At 42.9% G+C, this 21,288-nt stretch overlaps 5 protein-coding genes across 6 annotated transcripts; 1 reads left to right on the top strand and 4 right to left on the bottom strand.

Annotated features, from left to right (window-relative positions):
• Positions 1–236: 236 nt before the first annotated feature.
• On the top strand, positions 237–1,790 carry LOC108658656 (serine protease 55). Of its 2 annotated transcripts, XM_018111315.2 has the most exons (5): positions 237–485; positions 547–709; positions 1,075–1,179; positions 1,254–1,372; positions 1,441–1,790. In XM_018111315.2, exons 1-5 carry the CDS (start codon positions 377–379, stop codon positions 1,788–1,790), a joined length of 846 nt encoding a protein of 281 aa, XP_017966804.1. In that variant the 5' UTR covers positions 237–376. The 2 variants fall into 2 exon arrangements, with proteins under 2 accessions (XP_017966804.1, XP_089113827.1); XM_089257701.1 differs by having other exon boundaries at positions 452–709.
• LOC108658582 (organic cation transporter protein) lies at positions 1,780–7,419 on the bottom strand. Its single transcript, XM_018111247.3, has 7 exons — positions 6,335–7,419; positions 4,103–4,549; positions 3,890–4,044; positions 3,654–3,822; positions 3,439–3,580; positions 2,696–2,849; positions 1,780–2,640 (listed from the first exon to the last, which is right to left on the bottom strand). The coding sequence occupies exons 1-7, from the start codon at positions 6,448–6,450 to the stop codon at positions 2,117–2,119; spliced, it is 1,707 nt and encodes a 568-aa protein (XP_017966736.1). The 5' UTR covers positions 6,451–7,419; the 3' UTR covers positions 1,780–2,116.
• A 1,724-nt stretch (positions 7,420–9,143) lies between these two features.
• shps (putative monoamine oxidase sheepish) lies at positions 9,144–11,847 on the bottom strand. The gene is made up of 3 exons (XM_018111304.3): positions 11,382–11,847; positions 11,135–11,317; positions 9,144–11,080 (listed from the first exon to the last, which is right to left on the bottom strand). Exons 1-3 carry the CDS (start codon positions 11,762–11,764, stop codon positions 10,213–10,215), a joined length of 1,434 nt encoding a protein of 477 aa, XP_017966793.1. The 5' UTR covers positions 11,765–11,847; the 3' UTR covers positions 9,144–10,212.
• Positions 11,848–13,300: 1,453 nt separating this feature from the next.
• LOC108658593 (Organic cation transporter) lies at positions 13,301–15,522 on the bottom strand. The gene has a single exon (XM_018111257.3). The coding sequence runs from the start codon at positions 15,144–15,146 to the stop codon at positions 13,470–13,472; it is 1,677 nt and encodes a 558-aa protein (XP_017966746.1). The 5' UTR covers positions 15,147–15,522; the 3' UTR covers positions 13,301–13,469.
• Positions 15,523–16,912: 1,390 nt separating this feature from the next.
• Orct2 (Organic cation transporter 2) lies at positions 16,913–19,972 on the bottom strand. The gene has a single exon (XM_018111268.3). It carries the CDS (start codon positions 19,666–19,668, stop codon positions 18,016–18,018), a length of 1,653 nt encoding a protein of 550 aa, XP_017966757.1. The 5' UTR covers positions 19,669–19,972; the 3' UTR covers positions 16,913–18,015.
• Positions 19,973–21,288: the final 1,316 nt, after the last annotated feature.

The following is a 21,288-nucleotide window of genomic DNA, read 5'->3' as shown; positions in this document are numbered from 1 at the left end:
CCAGACCGCTTTTCATGTTGCAAAGTTGCCGTTGCAGTTTCAAACTGTTCAGCCAACTTTGAGATGAATGAACCCTTAGATTCTTTTAATTTAATACATATGTATATAACTATAACTAACTGTGAATTTAGTACACGCCACTTCAAAAGCTCTCCTAGCAAAGTTCGATGACGCCCGCAGTAGAGATTTCAAAACATACAACAAACGCATTCCCATTGAATTATTTGCACAGCTTGTGAACGCTTGCGCTTACATTTTTTGTTGTGTTTTGTATTTATTATTACTTATATATCTTTTTTTTTATTATTTATTCTAAAAACTGTTTTGCTCTATTTGAAAATGGTGATGGTGTTTAGTATCTTCACAAAGTTCCAGCATGAGGGCTGCTTTCAATTGCCTTCTGCATTTAATTTTCCTAAAAATTCTTTGTTTCAAAGATTCTCTTGCCGTGCCCATTGTTGGGGGCCGCATTGTTTCTAGCGTGGGCAGTATCTGCAAATCAACTTGACTCTGAGAGACTTACTAAGCCCTCAATTCGAATTACAGATGGCGCCGCTAAGTATCCCTTTATGGTATCATTACAAGATGTGTTGAGTGGATATGGAACTGATGGCAATGCTACCCAGAAGCGGGTATATCAGCACTTCTGTGGCGGAAGCATCATTAGTGAGCGCTGGATACTGACTGCCGCGCACTGTGTCTGGAGAAAGTAAGTATGGCTAGAGGAAGACAAGAAGAGGAAGGACAGAGAGGTAGAGAATGGTGTTAAGAGTTAAGTAAAAGGGAAATATTAAAAGTAACGAGGATTAAAAACAAAAAAAAAAAGTAGAATATAAACAAATAGATTTTTATTTCATTTTGCTTACGTTGGAAATATTATAGACTGCCTTCGAACCTGAAGTTTTCTTCATATAAATATTTTATTTTATTTTATTTTGTGCAGTAGAGCAATTTAATTTTTTTTTATAATTTAATAAAAGTTAATTTTTCTACTTTTTCAATCATGCTAATTTGAGAGATATTCTCTACTTAAGATAGGTGTGTATTAATATTAACTATCATTTAAACTTGCAGAAGAATTGAAAACATAGTCGCTTTCATTGGCTATGAAAATATTGAAAATGTGGAAAATCTAAAACCCCATGGTGTGAAGAGTGCAGAATTTATTTACTTTCAGCCGTAAGTATGGAAATTTTCAATCTTTTTTAAAAACCTAAATAGTATTCAATAAGCATATGTGCATATATTCATAGTTCCAACTACCGCAATGATATCGCTCTGCTCCATCTGAAGCGCTCCTTCAAAGGAAAATTGGCCAAGGACTTGCAGTTCGCTCAGCTGCCGCCGCATGGAATGAAGCCCAACAGCAATGGTGGATAAACAAGTTGATTAATTAGTGTAAAGCCCAAGGCTAATCCTTTTCACAAATTGTGATTTTAGAATCGTGCAGAATAATTGGATACGGTGCGACGAGACATGCTGGGCCATCGCAGAAGCAGCTCTTCGAGGCCGAGGTGCGGGTGATTGGGAATCAGCAATGTCGCAATATTATCGGCCACATTTGGGCGCCCAAAAACGATGCGAATACGGTCTGTGCGCTGGGCAACAATCAGGACTCGTGCCAGGGCGACTCGGGTGGTCCGCTAATATGTCCATATGGCGCGAATGGGCGCGAATACATTTACGGACTGGTCTCCCACGGCCTGACCTGCGGCATTCCTGGCATGCCCAGCATCTACACAGTGACACGACCCTACTACGAATGGGTGCAGCTGCTGATCCAGAAGTAACGATTATACATATAATTTATTAATTATACTATATCGAAACAGAAAACATTCGCGAATACACAGACACGACACGATGCACATACATATGCATATGTATATGTGACAATGCAAGAAAGAGTAAAAATAACAATTACGCGTAGAAAAAAAACTTAGGTCTAGAGTACTGGTAGTATGACAATTGTACGATAAGCAGATAGATATATAGTATGCATATATATATACATGTATGAGTACATATATATACATACATGTACAGTTATACAGGTATAGGTATCTATAGGTTTCATTTAGATTAATTTAACTAACTGCAGATGGACCGGCAGGGGCTACTGCTTTTCGGGTGCACTCTCTATGGCTGGTGCGTCCTCCACCTTGTCGGTGAGCTTGTCCGTGCCGGTTTCGGGCAGTGTAAGCGTCAGCAGACCAGCTACTAGAACGCAGCAGCCGCATATGGTTGTCGGAATGTACCAGCCGAGGGCGCCCAGGACATCGACCACATATGGCGCTGATATGGATCCGACATGCGCCCACGTCGAGCAGGTGCCCAGCGCCGAGTTGCGTATCTCTGTGGGATACAGTTCAGCCGTGTAGAGCGTCACCACCGAGTAGGTGGCGCTGATGCCAAACCGACCCAGCATTGCAAACGATACGATCCACGTGGTGCTGCCAGCGGGCACGGACAGCACCAGCAGCAGCGAGACGCCCGTCAACATGAAGAGGAACATGGTGGTGATGCGACGACCCGTGTACCGCAGCATTATCACAGGCACCACGTACGACGGTATATCCACGACACCTGTGGCCACAATGTACAGGTAGCGACTGACCGAGAAATTGGCGGCGTTCAGAGCTGCGAGAGTTTGGAATATTATTTTATTGCTCCAACTATATATAGCTGATCTTACCCGTTACATAGTAACTCAGTGAGGTGACACAGAACATGAAGTACGACGTGAATATGTAACGGCGCACCTTCGGATTGGCAAAGAGCTCAATAATTGACTTGAGTGGGCCATTCTTTAGCTTTTCTACAAGCGTATCATTCGTGGCGGATTCCAACTAAATACATAGAAAATGGAAATTAATCAACCAAGCAGTGGCTTTCAAACTGTAATTTGTGAATGAGCTAGATTTGAAATGCCACGAGCTCAAGTCATTCGGGAATAATTCTAGATTATGACTATATGAATGTGGCCTTCTGAACTGGATTCCATTTGATTGAAAGCAATCTAAGCATAAGTCATATGTGGCAGTGATCTTTCAACTTATTTTGTGTGCAGACTGGTATTAATCAGTTATCTTCTATTTCTTAGTGACTCTTAAACTGTAAGTCTAATGCAGTTACTCTTAAACTGTGGTCTACTGATGTGATTGCATGATCATCTGTTGTTTCACGTGAATTCATATACTGATTAGACAAAGCTAAAACTAAATCTGCGATTAGGGACATGCAGTGACTCTCAAACTGTGATCTTGTGCCAAATTGATCGTAATTAAGCTGACGTCTGTACCAATCTTGATAGTCTGCAATTGGAATCACACGCAGATCATCAAATTCAGTCAATTATGCTGCGCGATTTTTCGCTTGACAACCAACTAATATATAATATGTTTATTGAGGATAAATCGGATAGATCTTTTTACACACCGTCTTCTTATCGCTGCACGTTTCGGTGGCTGTCGCAATCGCGGGCTGAATATCATAATGGCTGGGCTGACCGAAAAGGATTTGGTAGACACGGCTGTAGCGCTGCTTCGTTATAAGCCAACGCGGCGATTCATTCATCAAACTACGGAGGACAGGAATACGCATTGTGTATCAATAAAATATATATGTAATAATATTAAGCAAGGTCAACCCACTAGCAATTGAGTATGAGCAGCAGTGAGGGTATGGTCAAGGCCAGTTGCAGATAGCGCCAGGGCTGGATCAGATAGCCCACGATGGCCAGCAGGATCATGCCCACAGGATACGAGGCAGAGAAGGCAATGGACATCCAGGTGCGATGCTTCAGGCAAATATTCTCCACAACTAGGGGAAGATTGATGATAATAATGATAATCATAATCAAATAATAATGTAGATATCGTATACGTACTCATTGTAAATGCGGGATAGAATAGGCCGGACGAGGCTGAGCCCAGGGCAAAGCGACCAATCAGAAAGACGCTGTACCAGGGCGTGAAGGTGCAGAAGATGCTGCCGGCAATGAAGAAGGCGGCGCCCAACGTAAACGACGTCTTCCGACCAAATCTAAAAAGTAGATAATACAAATAACTACTGAGACTACTTTCGCTTAGGCTGGACTTACTTGTCGGCCAATATGCCAAAGCTGAAGGAGCCGCAGAACTTGCCCAGTGACAGGGCCACCTGCGCGGAGGTGCGCTGAATGCTTCGCTCACAGGTGAGCTCCCAGTCGGCCACGAACGTTGTCTCCGGCTCGGCGTACTCGTAGCTGCCCTTGGTCTTGCAGGACACCACGGTGGGCTTATTGATCAGAGCCATGTGCCGCGTGTAGTTGAGTGCCGACGAGTAGGACATTCGACTCAGGTGCTCGTAGTCCCAATCCCAGATGGTACAGCCGCCAGACTCCAGTTCATATTCGCTAATACTGCGCTTCTCCGCCAGAGTCCAGTTGGTGGGCTGCAGTGCATCAATGCCGCACCACTGGTCATCGGGCAGATGGCCCAGCAGCGTGTAGGACGACACATGGAAACCGTTCAAAATGTTTGGCGTGACGCACAGAAAGAAGATAGCCCTATGAAGAGAATTGCAAACAGTTAGAACGAAGTGCAAATTGCTCGACTAAACACGCGATTTGGTGAAATTGTTTTGACAAAGTTTCTCCTGGCGCTAATTAATACAATTTAGATATTTAACAGCTCTATATTTATCTATAGCTTATTTTGTGACACGCAACTTTAATCTTTCGCACATGCACACAAATTTCTGATTATTAAACGCCTCGCGCTTGGATTTTCTATAATAATGTTGATCTAGCTGGGAATGCCTGACTGGGAAATACCCTGTACTTGGAAGCCGAGTTTAAGTTGAACAAGTTTTCACTTTCTCAGTTGATAATATTTTCTTTAGAATTTATCTTTCTACAGCCTATATTCAAATGAACTCTATAATATTGATAGAAATTTAACTATGAAGAACTCTACCAAGATTTTATACTACAAAGATAAAGTTTATTGGCCTTACAAGCTTTATTTAAAATAAATTATCTATTTATTTTTGGAAGTTCTATTCTATATCTATAGCTCTTCATCTCTGTAGAATTCGACTATGAAAACAATATCTGAATTCAGAGATCGTACAGATGTATGTATTTATTATAATTTATACTCTCTAACGCGAAATGCACTGTTAATGCATTAATAATTGCATTGACATATACTTCCTCCTAAAAATATTACCTATTATTTACCCTCCCCAACGATTAACAGATATAAAAGTATTAACGATCGACGATCAAACTAATAAATTGCGAGAATGAAAAAGTTGCGAAGGTTAGTGACACATTCCATAATCCAAACGTGGAGTCGCGCTCACGATTATATCTATTTTAAAAATTCAGCACATGCTGTGCTGAATATGCGAAGCATATGTGTGTTCGTCGTATTACGACTTCCAATATATGAATACATATTGAAAATGTTTTCAATGTAAACGTCATCGTCGCCGAATCGTTTGTCCAGCCGGGCAACCGGAACGCAATGCGCAATATTTACATATCTCAAATATGTTTTTTGTTGTTCTTCTGGGAGTAAATCGTTAAAATTCCAAGCATTTTGACTTTTGTTTAGAAGCTTTTTAATCTTAAATGTTTGTTCAGAGACTAGTTTTTGGCAGATCAGCGACTGTCCTTGGGTCAACGCCGTCCTCGCAATATCAGCATCAATATTCCACTCACTCAACTGAACCTCCTTGAGGCAATGCAAAAAAAGAGCAGTATATATACATAAATAGGTATACATATATGTATATAGTGATAATCATAATGAGTACCGGTTTCAAATACAAGTATGTAGATTGCTAACCCGATTCACTTTGGAAGCGGTTATCAGGTTCTGCCGTATAGATTATCGTTAACGGACACGATTTGTCTATTATTAATCCAGTGCATTGACTGCTCCGACATGGCTGCACATAAGTAATACGAGACTAGAACTCCTCGATCCCAATACAAATTATATATGTCAATCACGTGGCGTGCTCAGAATTTTAGAATTTGGTATAACTATTGTGTCGAAACATGTAGAGCTATATATACTATTTTTATTAACTATCAAGTAACTTAGTTACTTGTGTTATGAACTGAACTGAAATTCTCAGACGAATACTTAGTAGATTCTGTTTAGCTAAATCAGTTTTAACTGCATTTTTTCCCAGTTCTATTACAGTTCCAGCTGATCTTGAACTTTTTAGTGCTACAGCTTTCCTTATATTCATGATTTAAATCTTATAATTGTGAACTGAATAAATTATAGTCATATGTACGATATATTTATGAGTTATAAGGAAACCCTCTTTTTACCACACAAATGCGCCGCCACTGCCAACGACTTCCAATTGCTTTGTTAGCAAATCCTTCATGCTCTGCTCAGTGATGAGCTCCCTAGTTTTTTCCAGATCTTCCTTTGAGTTGGTCATTTTTGCAATTATCTTTATCACAGATTCTTTATAATTATATATTAATATATATAATGTAACACTCGAAGACGCAAACAAATATTTGATAAGAGTTCAAATTGAGAAATATTCCAAATATAGGCAATAGTAGGTCGTTCCACTTGATTGAAGAACTTTAAGCTAAACACATTTTGACACTGATCTCGGTTCTGAAACCAGATTCGCGTACAACAGTCTATATGTATGTATTATCTATGCCAATCAATTGCTCACAAAAGTCACGGATTTAATTTTGTGTATATATTCTATATATATTTGTATGTATGTATACATATGTATATAAATGTATATGCGTGTGTATATATAGAGCTTGTTGCGGCCAATTGTCGGGTGATTACGAGTGCATTAACACGGCGTATAGCCTCTGGCACGGGTCTTGAGAGCTATTGTCCGTCTCTTGGTTGCTCCGTAGTCCTCCAGTAGCACTGATAATACCTCAAATACAGACACGATCGACCGAAATGCAATGGCAATTGCGATAGGCAAATGCAGAGCTGATATCTGTTTTCTCTCTGCCTCCTTCGCCTTCTCTTTCTCTTTTTGTTTTTGTTTTCACTTTCACTTTTAGAATGTTCTTTGCGGTTTATCTTTCTGTTCTATTTTCTAGTTTTGCTCTAGGCACATGTTGTTGTTTTCTTTAGTCAGCTACACGTTTGTTTTTACATTTCACTTGTCAAAAATGTTTCTTATATGTTAAAATAAACATCAAATTGAATTCAATTCAATTTGTATGTGTGTTGCTGGTTTATTTTCTTTCTTTCTTTCTTTTTTTGTAGTAAGCAGCTGCGCGGCAAACGTTTCTAATTTTGAATGAACTTTCGAGCGCGTGTAGCGTGCGCCTTCTACGATGCACTCGCTTGCAATGCTACCAACTACTTGCCGCTTCGGAGGCGTCTCACAAACTAAGCCCACGGGGAGGTCGATCGCAACGTTTTGTACTAGCCGCCCGCTCGCCAGACAGACAAAACAGACTGGCCATACACATACATACATTCTATACTCACCATGAGCAGTGTGTACGCACTCTCATTACACTGAGACGCGAACACGCTTTGCTCTGGATTCGGCTCTGCTTCGACAACATTCGGCTACAGCTCTTCCCGTTTCATTTTCCATTTGCTTTTGCCTGGAATCGACGTAGTGTGCGTGAATGCATATGTGCGCGTGTGTGTGTGTGTGCCTGTGGTGCATTCCATTTTTGAAATCATTGCGCGTTAAAGAGATTATTTTCTAGTGACAATGGCACACTACAGAAGCCGGGAAGCAGCATATTAGGCAAATGTATTGTGATCATAGAAAAAAAATTTGATTAATAATCGTTGTATTGTGTATTGTATTCCGTATTTGGATAAACGTTGCAAAGATGCCTTTGCATTTATATAGTAGTTGCAGCTGGCTAAAATTCCACTTATCAACCAAATATATAAATAAATAAAATAAAATAAGAGAATTATATTTATTTCTATTTTCATTACTGAAACAAAGTTCTTTCAATGTAGGCAGCGTGATTGCAGCTCAAATGAGCAGTGAAACTCTCATCCCTTAATGTTACAGCTGTGGCAGGCAATCAATCTCTCGGCTTAGCCGAACCCAAAAATATTTTCTTTCCTTTTTTTGCACAGGATCTTCACTTTAAACGAAGACAATCGCCGTTACAAACTAATGCACGGGAGCGCGTTACAACAATTAAATATGTACTCTGTACAATAAGTACATACATGTATGTATATGTATGTATATATATTATGGTATGTATGTATGTCTGTGTGTATATAGTATGTATTAATTTAAATTTTGTCTGCATCACATTACAAGCATTAACATTCGCATGGTCGTCAGCTCTGTGCTGTTTGTTGCTGTCTCCCAATTCCGTTGTTTGGAATTGCGTAATTAAGAGCAGCGCTCTTAAGCAAAGTGCAAAGAGCAAAGAACCCATTGTCAAAAATCAAATTACAATGTAAGAGCTGTGAATGAATGATATGTAAATGATATGTTGAACTTCTAATGCGGAAGGCCCTTGCATTTAAATAAGCCATTGATAGTACAGGGTCTTGATTGTTCTCACTGCAATGTTGCATTTCTGATGTTTGTGAGAATAGTTTTCCACTTGAGTAACTCTTGAACTTGCCATATTAATGTAAACCATAAATAAATACATATATGTTTTCTTTTTCTTATTCTTATTTTGTATTCGTCTTTTATTGATTTGATGAGAATGTCAGACGCAATGATTACGATCTTTATAAGAGTTATCAAACTGGAACCAGATTTCTATGCATTGAACCCACTGAGTGAGGTTAACTGTATTAGCGTTTAGATAACATACATTTCAATTCAAGAGCTCTCAACTCTGGCCGAGCTCAATTAATCCAGACAAATGATTTTGACTACGTCAATCGACCGATCGACACCGATATCAATGGAACTACGTAAGCAACAACCATGGGGCTAAGCTCGGAGTGCTTGCAGGGTATGCAACAGTCAACGCTTTACATAAGCTTCTATTTTTGTGCACATTTTTAGTGTATTACTTGAATGTAGCTCTTAAATTATTGGTCAGCTTTTCTCATGCATATAATTATACATGAGAATCGCATGGAAAGGAGCATTTCTAATATGTAATAATTGAGAACAACCAAATGATGCGAGGCAAATATAAAAATAGAGAATACTTTCAATTTATTTCGAATTAAGTAAATAAATGCATATGGGCGTATACAGTTGACAATTTGATTGGGTTTACCTAGGCGGGTCTCCAGTTTGATTGTTGTTGTTGTTGTTGTTCCTTTAGTCTTTGTTTGGGGGCAACGCACGTGCAGCTATTATTGGATATCGGTTACAAGATTCAAGTGCATAAATCTCGTTAAGCTCATCATATATGCAGCCCACGTAACCAGACACGCCCACACTTTCACGAGTACCGCTCATTCATCAATAATATTCTTATATGTATGTATGCTTGGCACTAATCTAACGAAACTGACCTGATTCAATTTATCTTGAGTGACCGAAAAATAAAACTTGATTCCACTAAATAACTCGAGAACTTATCACAACGTCTATAAATACTACCTTGGGCACTAGTGCAAGCAGTAAAACGAGTATCTTGACTTTGTACGGTGAATACGATCAAGTACTTGAATATTGAATACCCTGAGAGGCGTTGATTATATGTGATTTTTTCATTTTTCCACAAAGATGGATCATTTTTAAACATCTTGAAAATCCTATATAATTTTGTAAATTAATTTGGCTTTGAACGGTTATTATTGATAAAATTCAATTAATCTTAATGTATTCGAGTTCACTTTACATATAAACAATTTTGATTGCTTCCGATTTTGTATGATTATATTTAACATGCTTAAAACTCTCGATGCGACAGGTATACATATAAATAATGTCTGTCACATCCCTAAGAAACCTAAATATTATACTTGGTGCTTGATGATTGAAATTTATGGGATCCAATTTGTTGGCGCTATTTACTGGAGACGCGACTCTTTAAGTGAATGATTACCCACTAGACGAGCTGGGAATTATGCAAAAATATTTATACTAATCTCTATAGCTGTGGACTCTAGCGAGTAAATTAAATAAGCTATGAAACAGTGACCGAGTGCCCGACTATGTATGTACCCTGATACTATGTAGCAATGTCAAAAGAATTTTGGACGTCTCAATATATATATAAAGTATTATATAGTTATGGATGGGCTTTGTTTAGACAGATTGGTTATAACTATAGCTGAGCACACAGAGAAGACCAACCACAAAGACGCTATAGTAGGCAATGTTGTACAGATTGAGACGACTGAGCAGCCCCGAAATGTAGCTAGTGCTGACACCGGCATAGCGATTCCTCTCGTGAACATCGCTCAAGTCCTGCCATCCAACCACTTGGGGCCGTATCACGAACAGTGCGTTTATGGCCGCCCTCAAACCACTCTCCACTGCACCAGCCATCAGATTGCGATTGCTGTTGGCCGCCGACGCTGAACTGGACCAGATGACTCGATTCCAGGGCTTGACCTGGGGCTTATGCAGCGTGGAGCTTAGCTCGCAAGTGAACTGTTTGTAGTTCCTGGGATCGAGCATTTCCTCGCCAAACTGCTCTGCCAGCACATCCAGCACAGTCTCTCGCACGGCGCCGGCCTGCTCCTCCGTGTGCAGCATGTAGCCGGAGTACTGCGACGAATCGCTCTCGTAGCCCACCACAAATGGATCAACGTTCAAGAAGAGACCCGAGTAGCCTTGGGTTATCCAATACGAATGATCGTAGCGCAAAAAGAATTGAGTTAACTGATCCATTTGCCGCTTAGCTTTGCCCCGCCCGATTGTGCGGTAGTGTCTGGGCAGTTGCGGCTCGAACTCCAAGGATTCCACCTTGTTCCAGGGTATGGCCAGTATAACGGCTTGTGCGATGTGCCTCTCGCCAGTTGAGTCGGTGACCAGCACATAGTTCTTGAAATGTTGCACCTTAATGGCCCTCGCATCGTACTGGATCTCATTGTGCCTCAGCTTTTCGAGTAACGCTCGTAGCAGAGACCTACAGGACAAGCTCAACAGGGATTTCGGCATGGTGAGATAGCTGCGATTGCAATTGAAAGATGTTACAAGATCAAATGGCACTAGGAGTACCTACAGATCAACTAGCACACTCAGTCCACCCGACGTGCTACACAGACACATAAACTCATCGTACTTAATGTCCTTGGCCGACACTCCGGAGGCCAATGTAACCAGATTGTACATAAACTTCCGAGACAGACTGAAGAAAAGATTCTGACATATATGACGCTCCATTGTTGGGATTCGGTTGCGATACCTAAAGACAATGCGTAGTTCAGTTGAATGGCTCATCTACAAAGGCCTCAAAACTCTTAACCAACTTATAACGAGAGTCGAACTTATTCATGCGCAGATCGAGCATATGGATATAACGCCAGAGCTCAAATTTGGCTAGAGTCGATGTTAGACCACGGTCCAGTTCCCAACAGCGGTTCAACGATTCATTTTGGTCGGACTCTTTACGCTCATCGACTTCCACGTTCAGTTGTGTCAAGAAAGCTATCAGCTCCGATTGGTCCTGTTGCACAAAGCGATGTCCCTCAGAGCTAAGCTGGCCGCCGGGCATCGAGCCCTCTTCAATAATTTTCACATTTAACGTATCTACTTTGTTTAGAATTTTGACTGCGGAGGTTAGCCCAGACAGACCAGCGCCCACTATAAGTACGTCAAGCTCTGGTAGTTCATTGCCAAAAGGTAAGTCCATTGGGAAACTGAAATCGTTTTGACATCTTCAATTTTGGAATCTGAAAGCAAAAACAAATTGACTCAAGCATAGCTTGAAAATATGTTTTGCAATAAATGTTGCATACTTTCAGGATGTCGTATAAAAATAAATTGCTGTGAGTTGAGCTAGACTTAGCAAGTGAAACTCTGGGGCGATACAAAGGGAGCCTTATAGCACAGGTATAAGGTATAGCATTAGGTAGAAGCTTTCTTGCTGAAGTTCAGATAATATATGTACTTCTACATTTTAACTGTATTTGTAATGCAAAAAAAAGGAATCCCAAACGCAGCAAAAATCGCTATAAAATTTTGCTGCATACTTTCAGGCTGAATCTCAAAATACTTGCTTGAAACTTTGCTACGGCGTTCGTGTCTAAACTTAAATGCTAGTTTGACAACTTATGTAGTAAATTTAAGTATATTAACTTGTTATAAACTTTATAAAGGAGAAGCCAATGATTTGTGAATGACAAATGAATAGTCCATCTTCTAAGCTAGCCATTCACCTATAAAGATAGGCTATCTATATTCCTCATAATATCTTTGACTAGGTATTACCATTATCATCAGGTGTTTAGGTATGCTACTCGTCTACAAAGATAAGCCCTCTGCAATCAGAACTTGCAATATAGCCATTATCAACTCATATGAAATGATTTTACGTCTATCAAAACAGTCTATTAAACAGTCTATAATTTCAGTTCTGTTTGAAATTAATCAAATTAATTTTGACACAGACATTGAAATTGACACTCATAACTATTTTGACTTTGAGCATAAGTTGTCGCCATATCATTTGCGCCACATTTGTTCTGGTTAGCTAAATGCACACAATGCGAATACAGATCAAATGAGCTTAGCCCAATGAAATCAGCCTTCAGGCCAGATCAATATTTATTGTTTGCGTAATCATTAAGCTTACCTTTTTTATGATGCTTGAGCCATGCAAATGACAATAATAATTCAAAATAATAATAAGTGAGTGCTGTTGATATATAGCGAAAAGTGAATGAATTCAAGCTGTTGAAAATACTAAAACTCAACTAAAGCGCTAAACATTTTTATTATATTAATGCTGTGACTGATAATGTTCAACTGTGCAAGTTGCTATGGGAAGGAGTTTATGATAACAAACAAAAATGCGGCCGTATCCAAAAATAAAAATAGAATTTTACGTTTCAGCAGCAGCTGATAAAATAAAATATTATTTAATAACAATGAATAATTCATTTACGATTGATTCAATGATAATCGTTGTTTGCCTGGACAATGAACTCTAGTTAAAGTAGAGCGGTAACACTACGCTCCCGCTCTCTCTCTCTCTCTCTCTCTCTCTCTCTCTCTCTCTCTCTCTCTCTCACTTTCCTATCATCTGCTTTGCGAATCCATCTCTATGAGGAGACCCACTTCTGCAGCTAATCTAAGTCCATAAAACGTTTATAAGCAATGAACTATTATGAAATATATTATTTAAAAGAACAAGAAGAAGAGGAAGAAACACCGTCAATTATGATAATTGTCTTTGTTTCGTTTTGTCTCGCTTTTAATGGAACAATAAGTGTACATACATATATAATATTGAGTTTCTACAAACGATTTGAGTTGAAATACTTTTCCATCGCATTAATAAATGCAAATTGCTTCAATTCGCTTAAATGTCGGTAGAGCCCTCGCCCCGGCCATCTTCACCCCGTTTTCGTACTCTTGCCATTGAGCATGCTGTGCAACTCTTCGGCGCGGGGCTCCTCCGTCTGCTTGGACTTCTTGCCAAAGTTTTCGCCATCCGCAATTGTCTCCGGCATCGGCTTGTTCAGCGTCTCCGGCAGCAACAGCGACAGCAGCCCGGCGGTCAGCGAGAGCGCCCCGCAGATGACCAGCGGCAGGGGTCGCCAGATCTCGCCCAGCAGATTCAAATACGGAGCCAAAATGCCGCCGACGCGCGCCACCATCGAGGAGGCGCCCAGGCCCACATTGCGCACCACCGTCGGGAACTGCTCGGCCGTGAAGATGTACACGGTGCCGTACGACGAGGTGATGGCCAGCTTGCCGATCATAGCGCAGGCAATCAGCAGCCAGTTCATGTCGCTGGGCACGGCGATGGTCAGCAGCAGGCTGGCTCCGGCCACGAGCATGGTGCCGCAGAGGATGGTGCGACGACCCCAGCGATTGAGCGTAAAGAGCAGCAACGTGTAGCCGGGTATCTCCACGGCGCCGGAGATGACAAAGTTCACCAGCTGATTGCCGCCCAGATTGTTCGTGTTCCACGAGAGGCCGTAGTAGACGCCGCTGTTCACGAACCAGTCGAAGAAGATGAGCAGCGTCTTGCGCCGCAAGTTGGGGTAGCGCAGCAGATCGAACACGGAGGCTGCTGGCTGGGCGGCGGCCAACTCATTCTTACGCTGAATCTCCTCCGCCTCATCGACCAGCTGGGCGTAGATCTCGCTGGGTATTTCCACGCCATTCACTCGGGCCGCCTTCTCGATGATCACAAAAGCCTCGTCCTTGCGCCCCTTGGACAGCAGCCAGCGCGCCGACTCCGGCACGATCCAGTAGTAGCACATGAAGAGCAGCCCGGGCAGCGTGATGGCGATCTGCAGCCAGCGCCAGTCGTGGATGAAGTAGGCAAAGCCCGCGGTCAGCATGAAGCCCACGGAGAAGAACATTTGCACTGTGACGCCTGCGAAGAGGCGATACGTGGCGCCCACCATCTCCATGGCAATGACGTAGGCGACCAGAAAGACGCCCGATGTGGTGGCGCCCACGATTAGCCGGGATATCGTATAGCTAAAGTACTCCGGCGCCACGCCCGCCATCACGCCGAAGACCAGCTGCGTCACCAGGGCGGCAAAGAAGGTGGGCTTGCGTCCCAGCTTGTCGCTCAGCTGGCCAAAGAAGAAGCTGCCCAGCAGCACGCCCACCATGAACAGCGAGTCGCTGGTGGCGCTCAACAGGCTGCGGCTGCACACCATATCCCACTCGGTGACGGCGCTATTGAGATACCTGGACTGGTCGTAGACGTACCGGCTGCACACCAGAGTACTCGCATTGCTGGCCACTGTGCGATTGCCCTCGAGATATTCCGGACTGTACTCGAGATCGTAGTAGACGCAGGCATTGGGCTTGCCCACGACGCTGTCGTTGGGGTAGGCGCGCGGCCACTGCCAGCGGGGCAGCGACTCGAAGCGAGCGGTGGCCACATCCTCGTGCGGCAGCAGGCAACGGAACTCGGGCCGGGCCAGCAGAAAGACTCCGGCCAGCTTGTGGAAGGCGCAGACTATGGCCGGCAGACAGAGCAGCAGGTAGATGCGTTTCTGATACCGCCCAAACTCGCCCAAGTGGGTGATAACATCGTCGTAACCCATGGCAGCCGATAGCAGTCAGTTATGCACTGATATATATGTAATATATATGTATATATGTATATATATGTATATATTGGCAATCACAGCGATGTTCACAGTCGTACGATTTGCAGAGCTTCGAGCGTGATCTCCAATGGCTGGCGCACAACTAGTTTTGTTTTTTTTGGGATGTTGCGTATACGCCGCGTATTGCCGATAAAGTGCCGCGTTATTGGGCAATAAAATGCATGCGAATTGAGCCGCTGCGCTGTCCGAAAATTGGAATTACGTTCTATGTATATAAATATTTTTCGCTGGCGCTTGTCAAAGTTGAAGCGCGCAACACGAACCGTTCGTGATCTGCGCCAGAACGCGACTAAGAGCGATACGCAGCAGCTGTTCCGAGAATTCACAAGAGTATCAGAAAAAAAACAAAAACAAAACCAAAAGCAACAACAACAACAACAACAGCAATGCTGACTATCTACAAACTCCGAGCAGCGCAACGCCGCTCTGCTGCTCAGCATTTGCCAAATCGCCGTTACACGTGTGTCCAGGTAACCAAATCAGTTGCTCTCCAATGAGTCGAACTTGGGCAACAGCCAGGGGATGCAGACGACGTTCGACGATCGACGATCGACGTTCGATGCTCGTCTAGTTTCTAGGTCAAAAGCGGGGTTGCATAGCACCTCGAGCATCGCTCGCTAAATTCTAATGCAGTTGGCAGCATTCCAGACCCAATGCACACCTGCCTCACGCTCTTATCTCTCTCTCTCTATCTCTCTCTGACACTCCCTCTTACGCTCTTGACTCTCTTGTCTCGCTCACACTGTTATTAGTAAGCGTTCTCACTTCATCTGTCTCTCTCTCTCTTGCCTTCTCTTTCTCTCTCTCTCCCTTGCCTTCGCTCTTTCTCTCTCTCTCGCTCTCAACTTTTGCAACTTTGTTGAGCATCGAAACGTTCTGAGCAATAAATTTAATAATATTCAGCGTAAACTTGACCGAGCCGAATGGAAACACATGTAACACATGTAAATAAACAATAAATTCTTAGCTTATCATCTAAATTAGTGCTGACGACTGAATTTATTATATAGTTCCATAGGCTTAACGCTATAACTGTATTCATTCACAAAATAAAAGAGTGTGAATCAAATTATTAGTTATGTGCTCAAGTTAAATTATTTATCGAAACGTTTTTAGATCTTTCTTCTTTTATGGGCTATCAAATCTACATGGTTCTCTATGTGAAAAATTTCTATGGAAGCCGCTCTTGTTATCGGAATGTAAAAATAAAAAAAAAAAAAACTATCAAATTTGTATGACATAAAGTGCTTGGCTTGAGCTTCATTATCGAACGGCATTTTCTACATATATATTTTCAATAAATCTAGAAATACCATTTTATTGAGGGCAAAAGAAGTACAGATTGTTGAGCATCTCATAGTCAGCTATGGCCGTTCAGCCAGATTTGCACTTGTTAAATATTCAATTTAATTTTATGCCTGATAACGAGAGTCTCGTGTTTTCCTAATGCAGATAAGAAATTGAAACAGCCGACGAACAAGAGTACTAAAAACGGAAATAGGTTTATACGTCTTTGAAATTAAAAATAAAAATATACTAAAATTGCTCCATACTTTCCAGACTTTGCGACCTTAACTAGACGAAACGACACTAATTTAGATTGCGAACAAATTTCTAAATCCGGGTGTGAAGCTAGGCAAATCAGGCGATATGTTATAGGCTATACGAAATATAGATCTAGTAAATCTATAGAAACGAAATTGGAGTTTAGATTTATTTACTTTGGTCCAGGAATAGTTACAATTTAGCAATATATATTAAATATATAAGTACATAGAGATAAGTACAATTGTCTAGAAATTCGTTTTAGTGTTAAGTCGTAAGTTTTTAAGTAAGTACTACGTTTATCGTATACACACAGACATACAGAGATGCAGATACGTATACATAGAGAGTAAAAATAATACATTGTCATAGTGGGCACAGGGTTGCGGTAGAGCACACTCTCAACTTCTCCTCTTCTCCCTCTTCGATCCCTAAATTTGGAATATTGGGTAGGACAGCAGTAAACCTACCCTCTAGTGACACTACTGAGCCCTGCTAAATGCCTAAAAGAGAAGAATTTTCTATGTGCTGTTTTTTCTCACTTTTTTCCTTTTTTTTTGGCATGCACATGAGATTTAAAAAAATATAATACTATGTCTTTTATGGAAAAATATAGCTGTAAGTACATCAGCCAGAAGATTAACGACCCCCGACAAACATGTTCTTACCTATTTAGCAAAAAGTAATTTGTGTGGAAGCTCAAAAAAAAGCCCACGTAGGGCACTCAATGTGAAGTCTAGTCTAACCGAAGCCACGGCTATGTTTAAAGTTTGTTTTCTTCAAGTTCAAAGATCTTTTGTTTTAGTACCCTTGTAGAGACGACGCTGTGAATATTGTTATGGAACGTGGAAGACATATAGATGTCTGATAAAAAGCTCTCTACTTGTCTGATTCCAAGCTTGTCTTTGGGTTTCTGATATATAAGAGTTGACAGTGAGAAGATCGGACGACTTAAAGATATAGCTGGCGAACTTTATTAGTCTATCGGAAATTCGGACAAAAAACTTGGTATTTTAGAGTATATCTATCAATATCAATATCTATATCTATATCTAAGCAATATGGAACTATTATATCGAATATATAAGTCTCTATATAGGGGAATTCTTTTATAGACCCATTATTAAACTGCCTTTTCGAATTAAATTTGGAACTTTTATCCTACTCTATCTCTCTAGAGACTGAAATCCGTATAGATATTGTCTACAAGGGCATTTCATCTTCGGCGTGGGCCGAAGTCTTCGGCTACTTGATTCGCTCAGTGTTTGAGCCCGTTGCCATTGAGCGTGGCCGCATTTAGGGGCTGTGCCTCCAGCTCCTTGCCCGCTTCCAAGTAGGCATCCGTGGGCTCCTTCTTACCGAATCGTTCGCCATCCGCGATCGTCTCCAGCGTCGGCTTGTTGTGCGTCTCCGGCAGCATCAGCGACATGAAGCCGGCGGCCAGCGAGAGGGCGCCGTAGATGACGAGGGGAAGCGGCGGCCAAATGGTGGCCAGGGCATTCAGATAGGGCGCCAGCATGCCAGTCAGCCGAGAGACCATGGAGGCGGCGCCCATGCCCACCGTGCGCACCACCGTGGGGAATTGCTCGCTGGAGAAGAGATAGATGGTGCCGTAGGAGCCCGTGATGGCCAGCTTGCCCACCATGGCGCACGTGACGATGAGCCAGTGCATCTGCTGGGGCACGATGATGGTCATCAGCAGGCTGACGCCGGCGACCAGCATGCAGCCGCAGAGTATGGAGCGACGGCCCCACCGGTTCAGGGTCAACAGCAGGAAGCAGTAGGCGGGTATCTCCACGGCGCCAGAGATTAGAAAGTTGAGCAGGACATTGCCGCCCAGGTTGTTGGTGCTCCAGGAGAGGCCGTAGTAGACGCCCGTGCAGACCAGCCAGTCGAAGAAGATGACGAGCGTCTTGCGGCGCAAGTTGGGATAGTGCAGCAGATCCCAGACCGAGGGCGGCCTGGCCGCCTCCTCCTTCACCTCCTGCTTGCAGCTGACGCCCTCGTCCAGCAGAGCGACCAAAGTCTCCTTCGTGATGTTCACCCGATTGAAGCGCGCCGCCTTCTGTATGATCTGCATGGCCTCCTCGTTGCGGCCCTTGGACAGCAGCCAGCGCACGGACTCCGGTATGATCCAATGGTAGCACATGAACACCAGCCCGGGCAGGGTCAGGCCGATCTGCAGCCAGCGCCAGTCGTGGATGAAGTAGGCGAACACCGCCGTCAGCATGTAGCCCATGGAGAAGAACATCATCACAAAGATGCCGGCGTACAGGCGCTTGGTGGGGCCCACCATTTCCATGGCGATGACGTAGGCCACCAGGAAGACGCCGGATGTGGTGCTGCCCACGATGAGGCGGGCCAGCGTATAGGTGAAGTATTCCGGCGCCAGGGCTGCCACCACGCCAAAGATCACCTGGATGACCAGCGAGGCAAAGAAGATGGGCTTGCGCCCGTGCTTGTCGCTCAGCTGGCCAAAGATGATGCTGCCCAGCAGCACGCCCAGCATGAACATGGAATCGCTGCTGGCCGCGAGAAAGCCACGTCCGCACACCAGGTTGAACTCGGTGACGGCGCTGTTCAGGTACTTGCTCTGGTCGTAGATGTAGCGAGTGCAGCTCTGGCTGCTGTTGCTCAGCCGATGGTAGCTGCCATTGGTGTAGGCCACCTCGTAGTAGGCGCAGCTGTCCTTCTCCGGGTATGCGAGCTGCTGCAGCTGCGCCGGCAGCTCGTACCTGGCCCCCTCCAGATCCGTGGGCAGCGCGCACCGGAACTCCGGCTTGGCGAGCAGAAACACCCCGGCGAGCTTGTGAAATGCCACCGGTATGGAGGTCAGACAGATGAGCACATAGATGATCTTCTGGTAGCGACCAAAGTCGCCCAGCTGAACGATAACCTCATCGTAGCCCATTGCTCAGTTGTCCGACTCTCGACTGGCCTCTAGCGCAGCTCGTCAATCACTAAAAGGTTTCGCTACTCTCCGCTCTGGTGCTCTGCGGTTCGGTTTCTCTGCTTTCTTCGTCGGATTCCCGCTCGCCAATTAACGCTTGGGCCAGCTGTGACGGTGACGTGTACTTTGTACCCCGCCGGAGGCGGACGCAATTAAGAGAGAGAGAGAGAGGGCAAGTATAATTGTCTCATTGGCCGCAACACGTGTTGCCCAAAAGTTTAGCAAGAACTGCCGATTCTGAGCGAGTTGCTGGCGATATGTTGCAATTCTCTGAAGAATCGAGCGACAGCAAAAAAATGAATTTGAATTTTTTTTTTTGGTTTTCGTTAGGTTTTGGCCCGCATGCGGCAAATGCGTCACGTTTGCCCGTTGAACTAAGCTGCGCGATTGAAGGCCGACGAAAGACTAAAAGCCGACAATACAATACGATGTGCTTGGCCCATATACTGGCCCACAGCCGAATGGCCGAGTATCCATCATGGCAGGCGCCCGAAGATATGACACGCAAAACCCAGCAAGCGCGAGTGAGACGGCGATAGTGGGAGAGAGCGCAACAAGAATTGCGCTCTGTTTGTATCGAAGAAATTTATCCAGCCATTAGAAGAGAGTGTGAAAGGGAGGGGGCGAGGGAGTGCACGAATGAGTGGAAGAGCGGGTGCCAAGGAGAGAGCGAAGCCGGCAACAACAAACTTAGCTACCCTATAAGCATGATTACTATTAATGCAAGAGGGGTTTCCAACCAGCTTACGCATTAAGGTATGACGCATCACGCGCATAATCACATGTTCACATATCAAACATACACACACACACACACACACACGTACATATAAGCAGATACTACATATGTGTAGTATATGTATGTACATACGTATATACATACATACAATATAGTCAAATACTTTAGACAAAGTACGCATTCACGTATGTACATACATACATATACATGTATGTACGTAGCTGTATTTGGAGAGTCTGCTCCATTGAACTGTAAAAATAGCAAAATTGCTTCTAAAGCTCAACAATAATATTTGCATAATGCCTTAGGAGCAATGCGAATAGATGAAAGTTGTCAACAATTCAGCAAATCTATCAGAAATATTTCTTTTATGTATCCCAATCCTGAGTTTTATGTATGTATGTATGTATAAATATGCTATCGAATATCAATGCAGTCATGCTCAAATAAACAAAATTCTGATATCTACCCTGTAGTCTGAATGGTCGTATCGACCATATGCATGAATACATATGTATGTACCTCCGTTATGTAGATAGCGCCTGAAGACTTTTTTTGATAGGAACCGAAGTTCAATTTGCAAAAGCAAATCAATAATGTTTTATTTAAAATAAGAACTTAAAAGACTGTATAGTATAAGCCTAATATTATCAAAATCTATATACCAGTATATCAGCTAAAAATTCCAATGCTGATTGTACGCCTCGCTCATATATAAAAGACTTCAGCGGTGCACCTAAATAAATAACGCTAATCTGTTCTCGAGTAAGAGGTGTCGTATTGTCGTTAATTTGTTTTCCTTAGTTTTCGTTTTACTCTACACACTCAAGTAAGAGGTATCA

The sequence above is a fragment of the Drosophila navojoa genome, chromosome 2 (genome assembly GCF_054131105.1).
Source record: "Drosophila navojoa isolate 15081-1374.11 chromosome 2, UAZ_NAV_1.0, whole genome shotgun sequence".
Classification (NCBI taxonomy): Eukaryota; Metazoa; Arthropoda; class Insecta; order Diptera; family Drosophilidae; genus Drosophila; species Drosophila navojoa.
This window is presented reverse-complemented; position numbering and strand designations above follow the sequence as displayed.

Coding starts and splice junctions, on each gene's coding strand:
- shps (XM_018111304.3), bottom strand. CDS start 11,764: ATGGACTTACCTTTTGGCAATGAACTACCAGAGCTTGACGTACTTATA. Junction 11,318..11,381: donor AAGTTCGACTCTCGTTATAA/GTTGGTTAAGAG, acceptor CATTGTCTTTAG/GTATCGCAACCGAATCCCAA. Junction 11,081..11,134: donor CTGAGTGTGCTAGTTGATCT/GTAGGTACTCCT, acceptor TTGCAATCGCAG/CTATCTCACCATGCCGAAAT.
- LOC108658593 (XM_018111257.3), bottom strand. CDS start 15,146: ATGGGTTACGACGATGTTATCACCCACTTGGGCGAGTTTGGGCGGTAT.
- LOC108658582 (XM_018111247.3), bottom strand. CDS start 6,450: ATGACCAACTCAAAGGAAGATCTGGAAAAAACTAGGGAGCTCATCACT. Junction 4,550..6,334: donor AGTGGCGGCGCATTTGTGTG/GTAAAAAGAGGG, acceptor TTCTCTTCATAG/GGCTATCTTCTTTCTGTGCG. Junction 4,045..4,102: donor TTTGGCATATTGGCCGACAA/GTAAGTCCAGCC, acceptor TCTACTTTTTAG/ATTTGGTCGGAAGACGTCGT.
- Orct2 (XM_018111268.3), bottom strand. CDS start 19,668: ATGGGCTACGATGAGGTTATCGTTCAGCTGGGCGACTTTGGTCGCTAC.
- LOC108658656 (XM_018111315.2), top strand. CDS start 377: ATGAGGGCTGCTTTCAATTGCCTTCTGCATTTAATTTTCCTAAAAATT. Junction 486..546: donor CCGCATTGTTTCTAGCGTGG/GCAGTATCTGCA, acceptor TTCGAATTACAG/ATGGCGCCGCTAAGTATCCC. Junction 1,373..1,440: donor AATGAAGCCCAACAGCAATG/GTGGATAAACAA, acceptor TTGTGATTTTAG/AATCGTGCAGAATAATTGGA.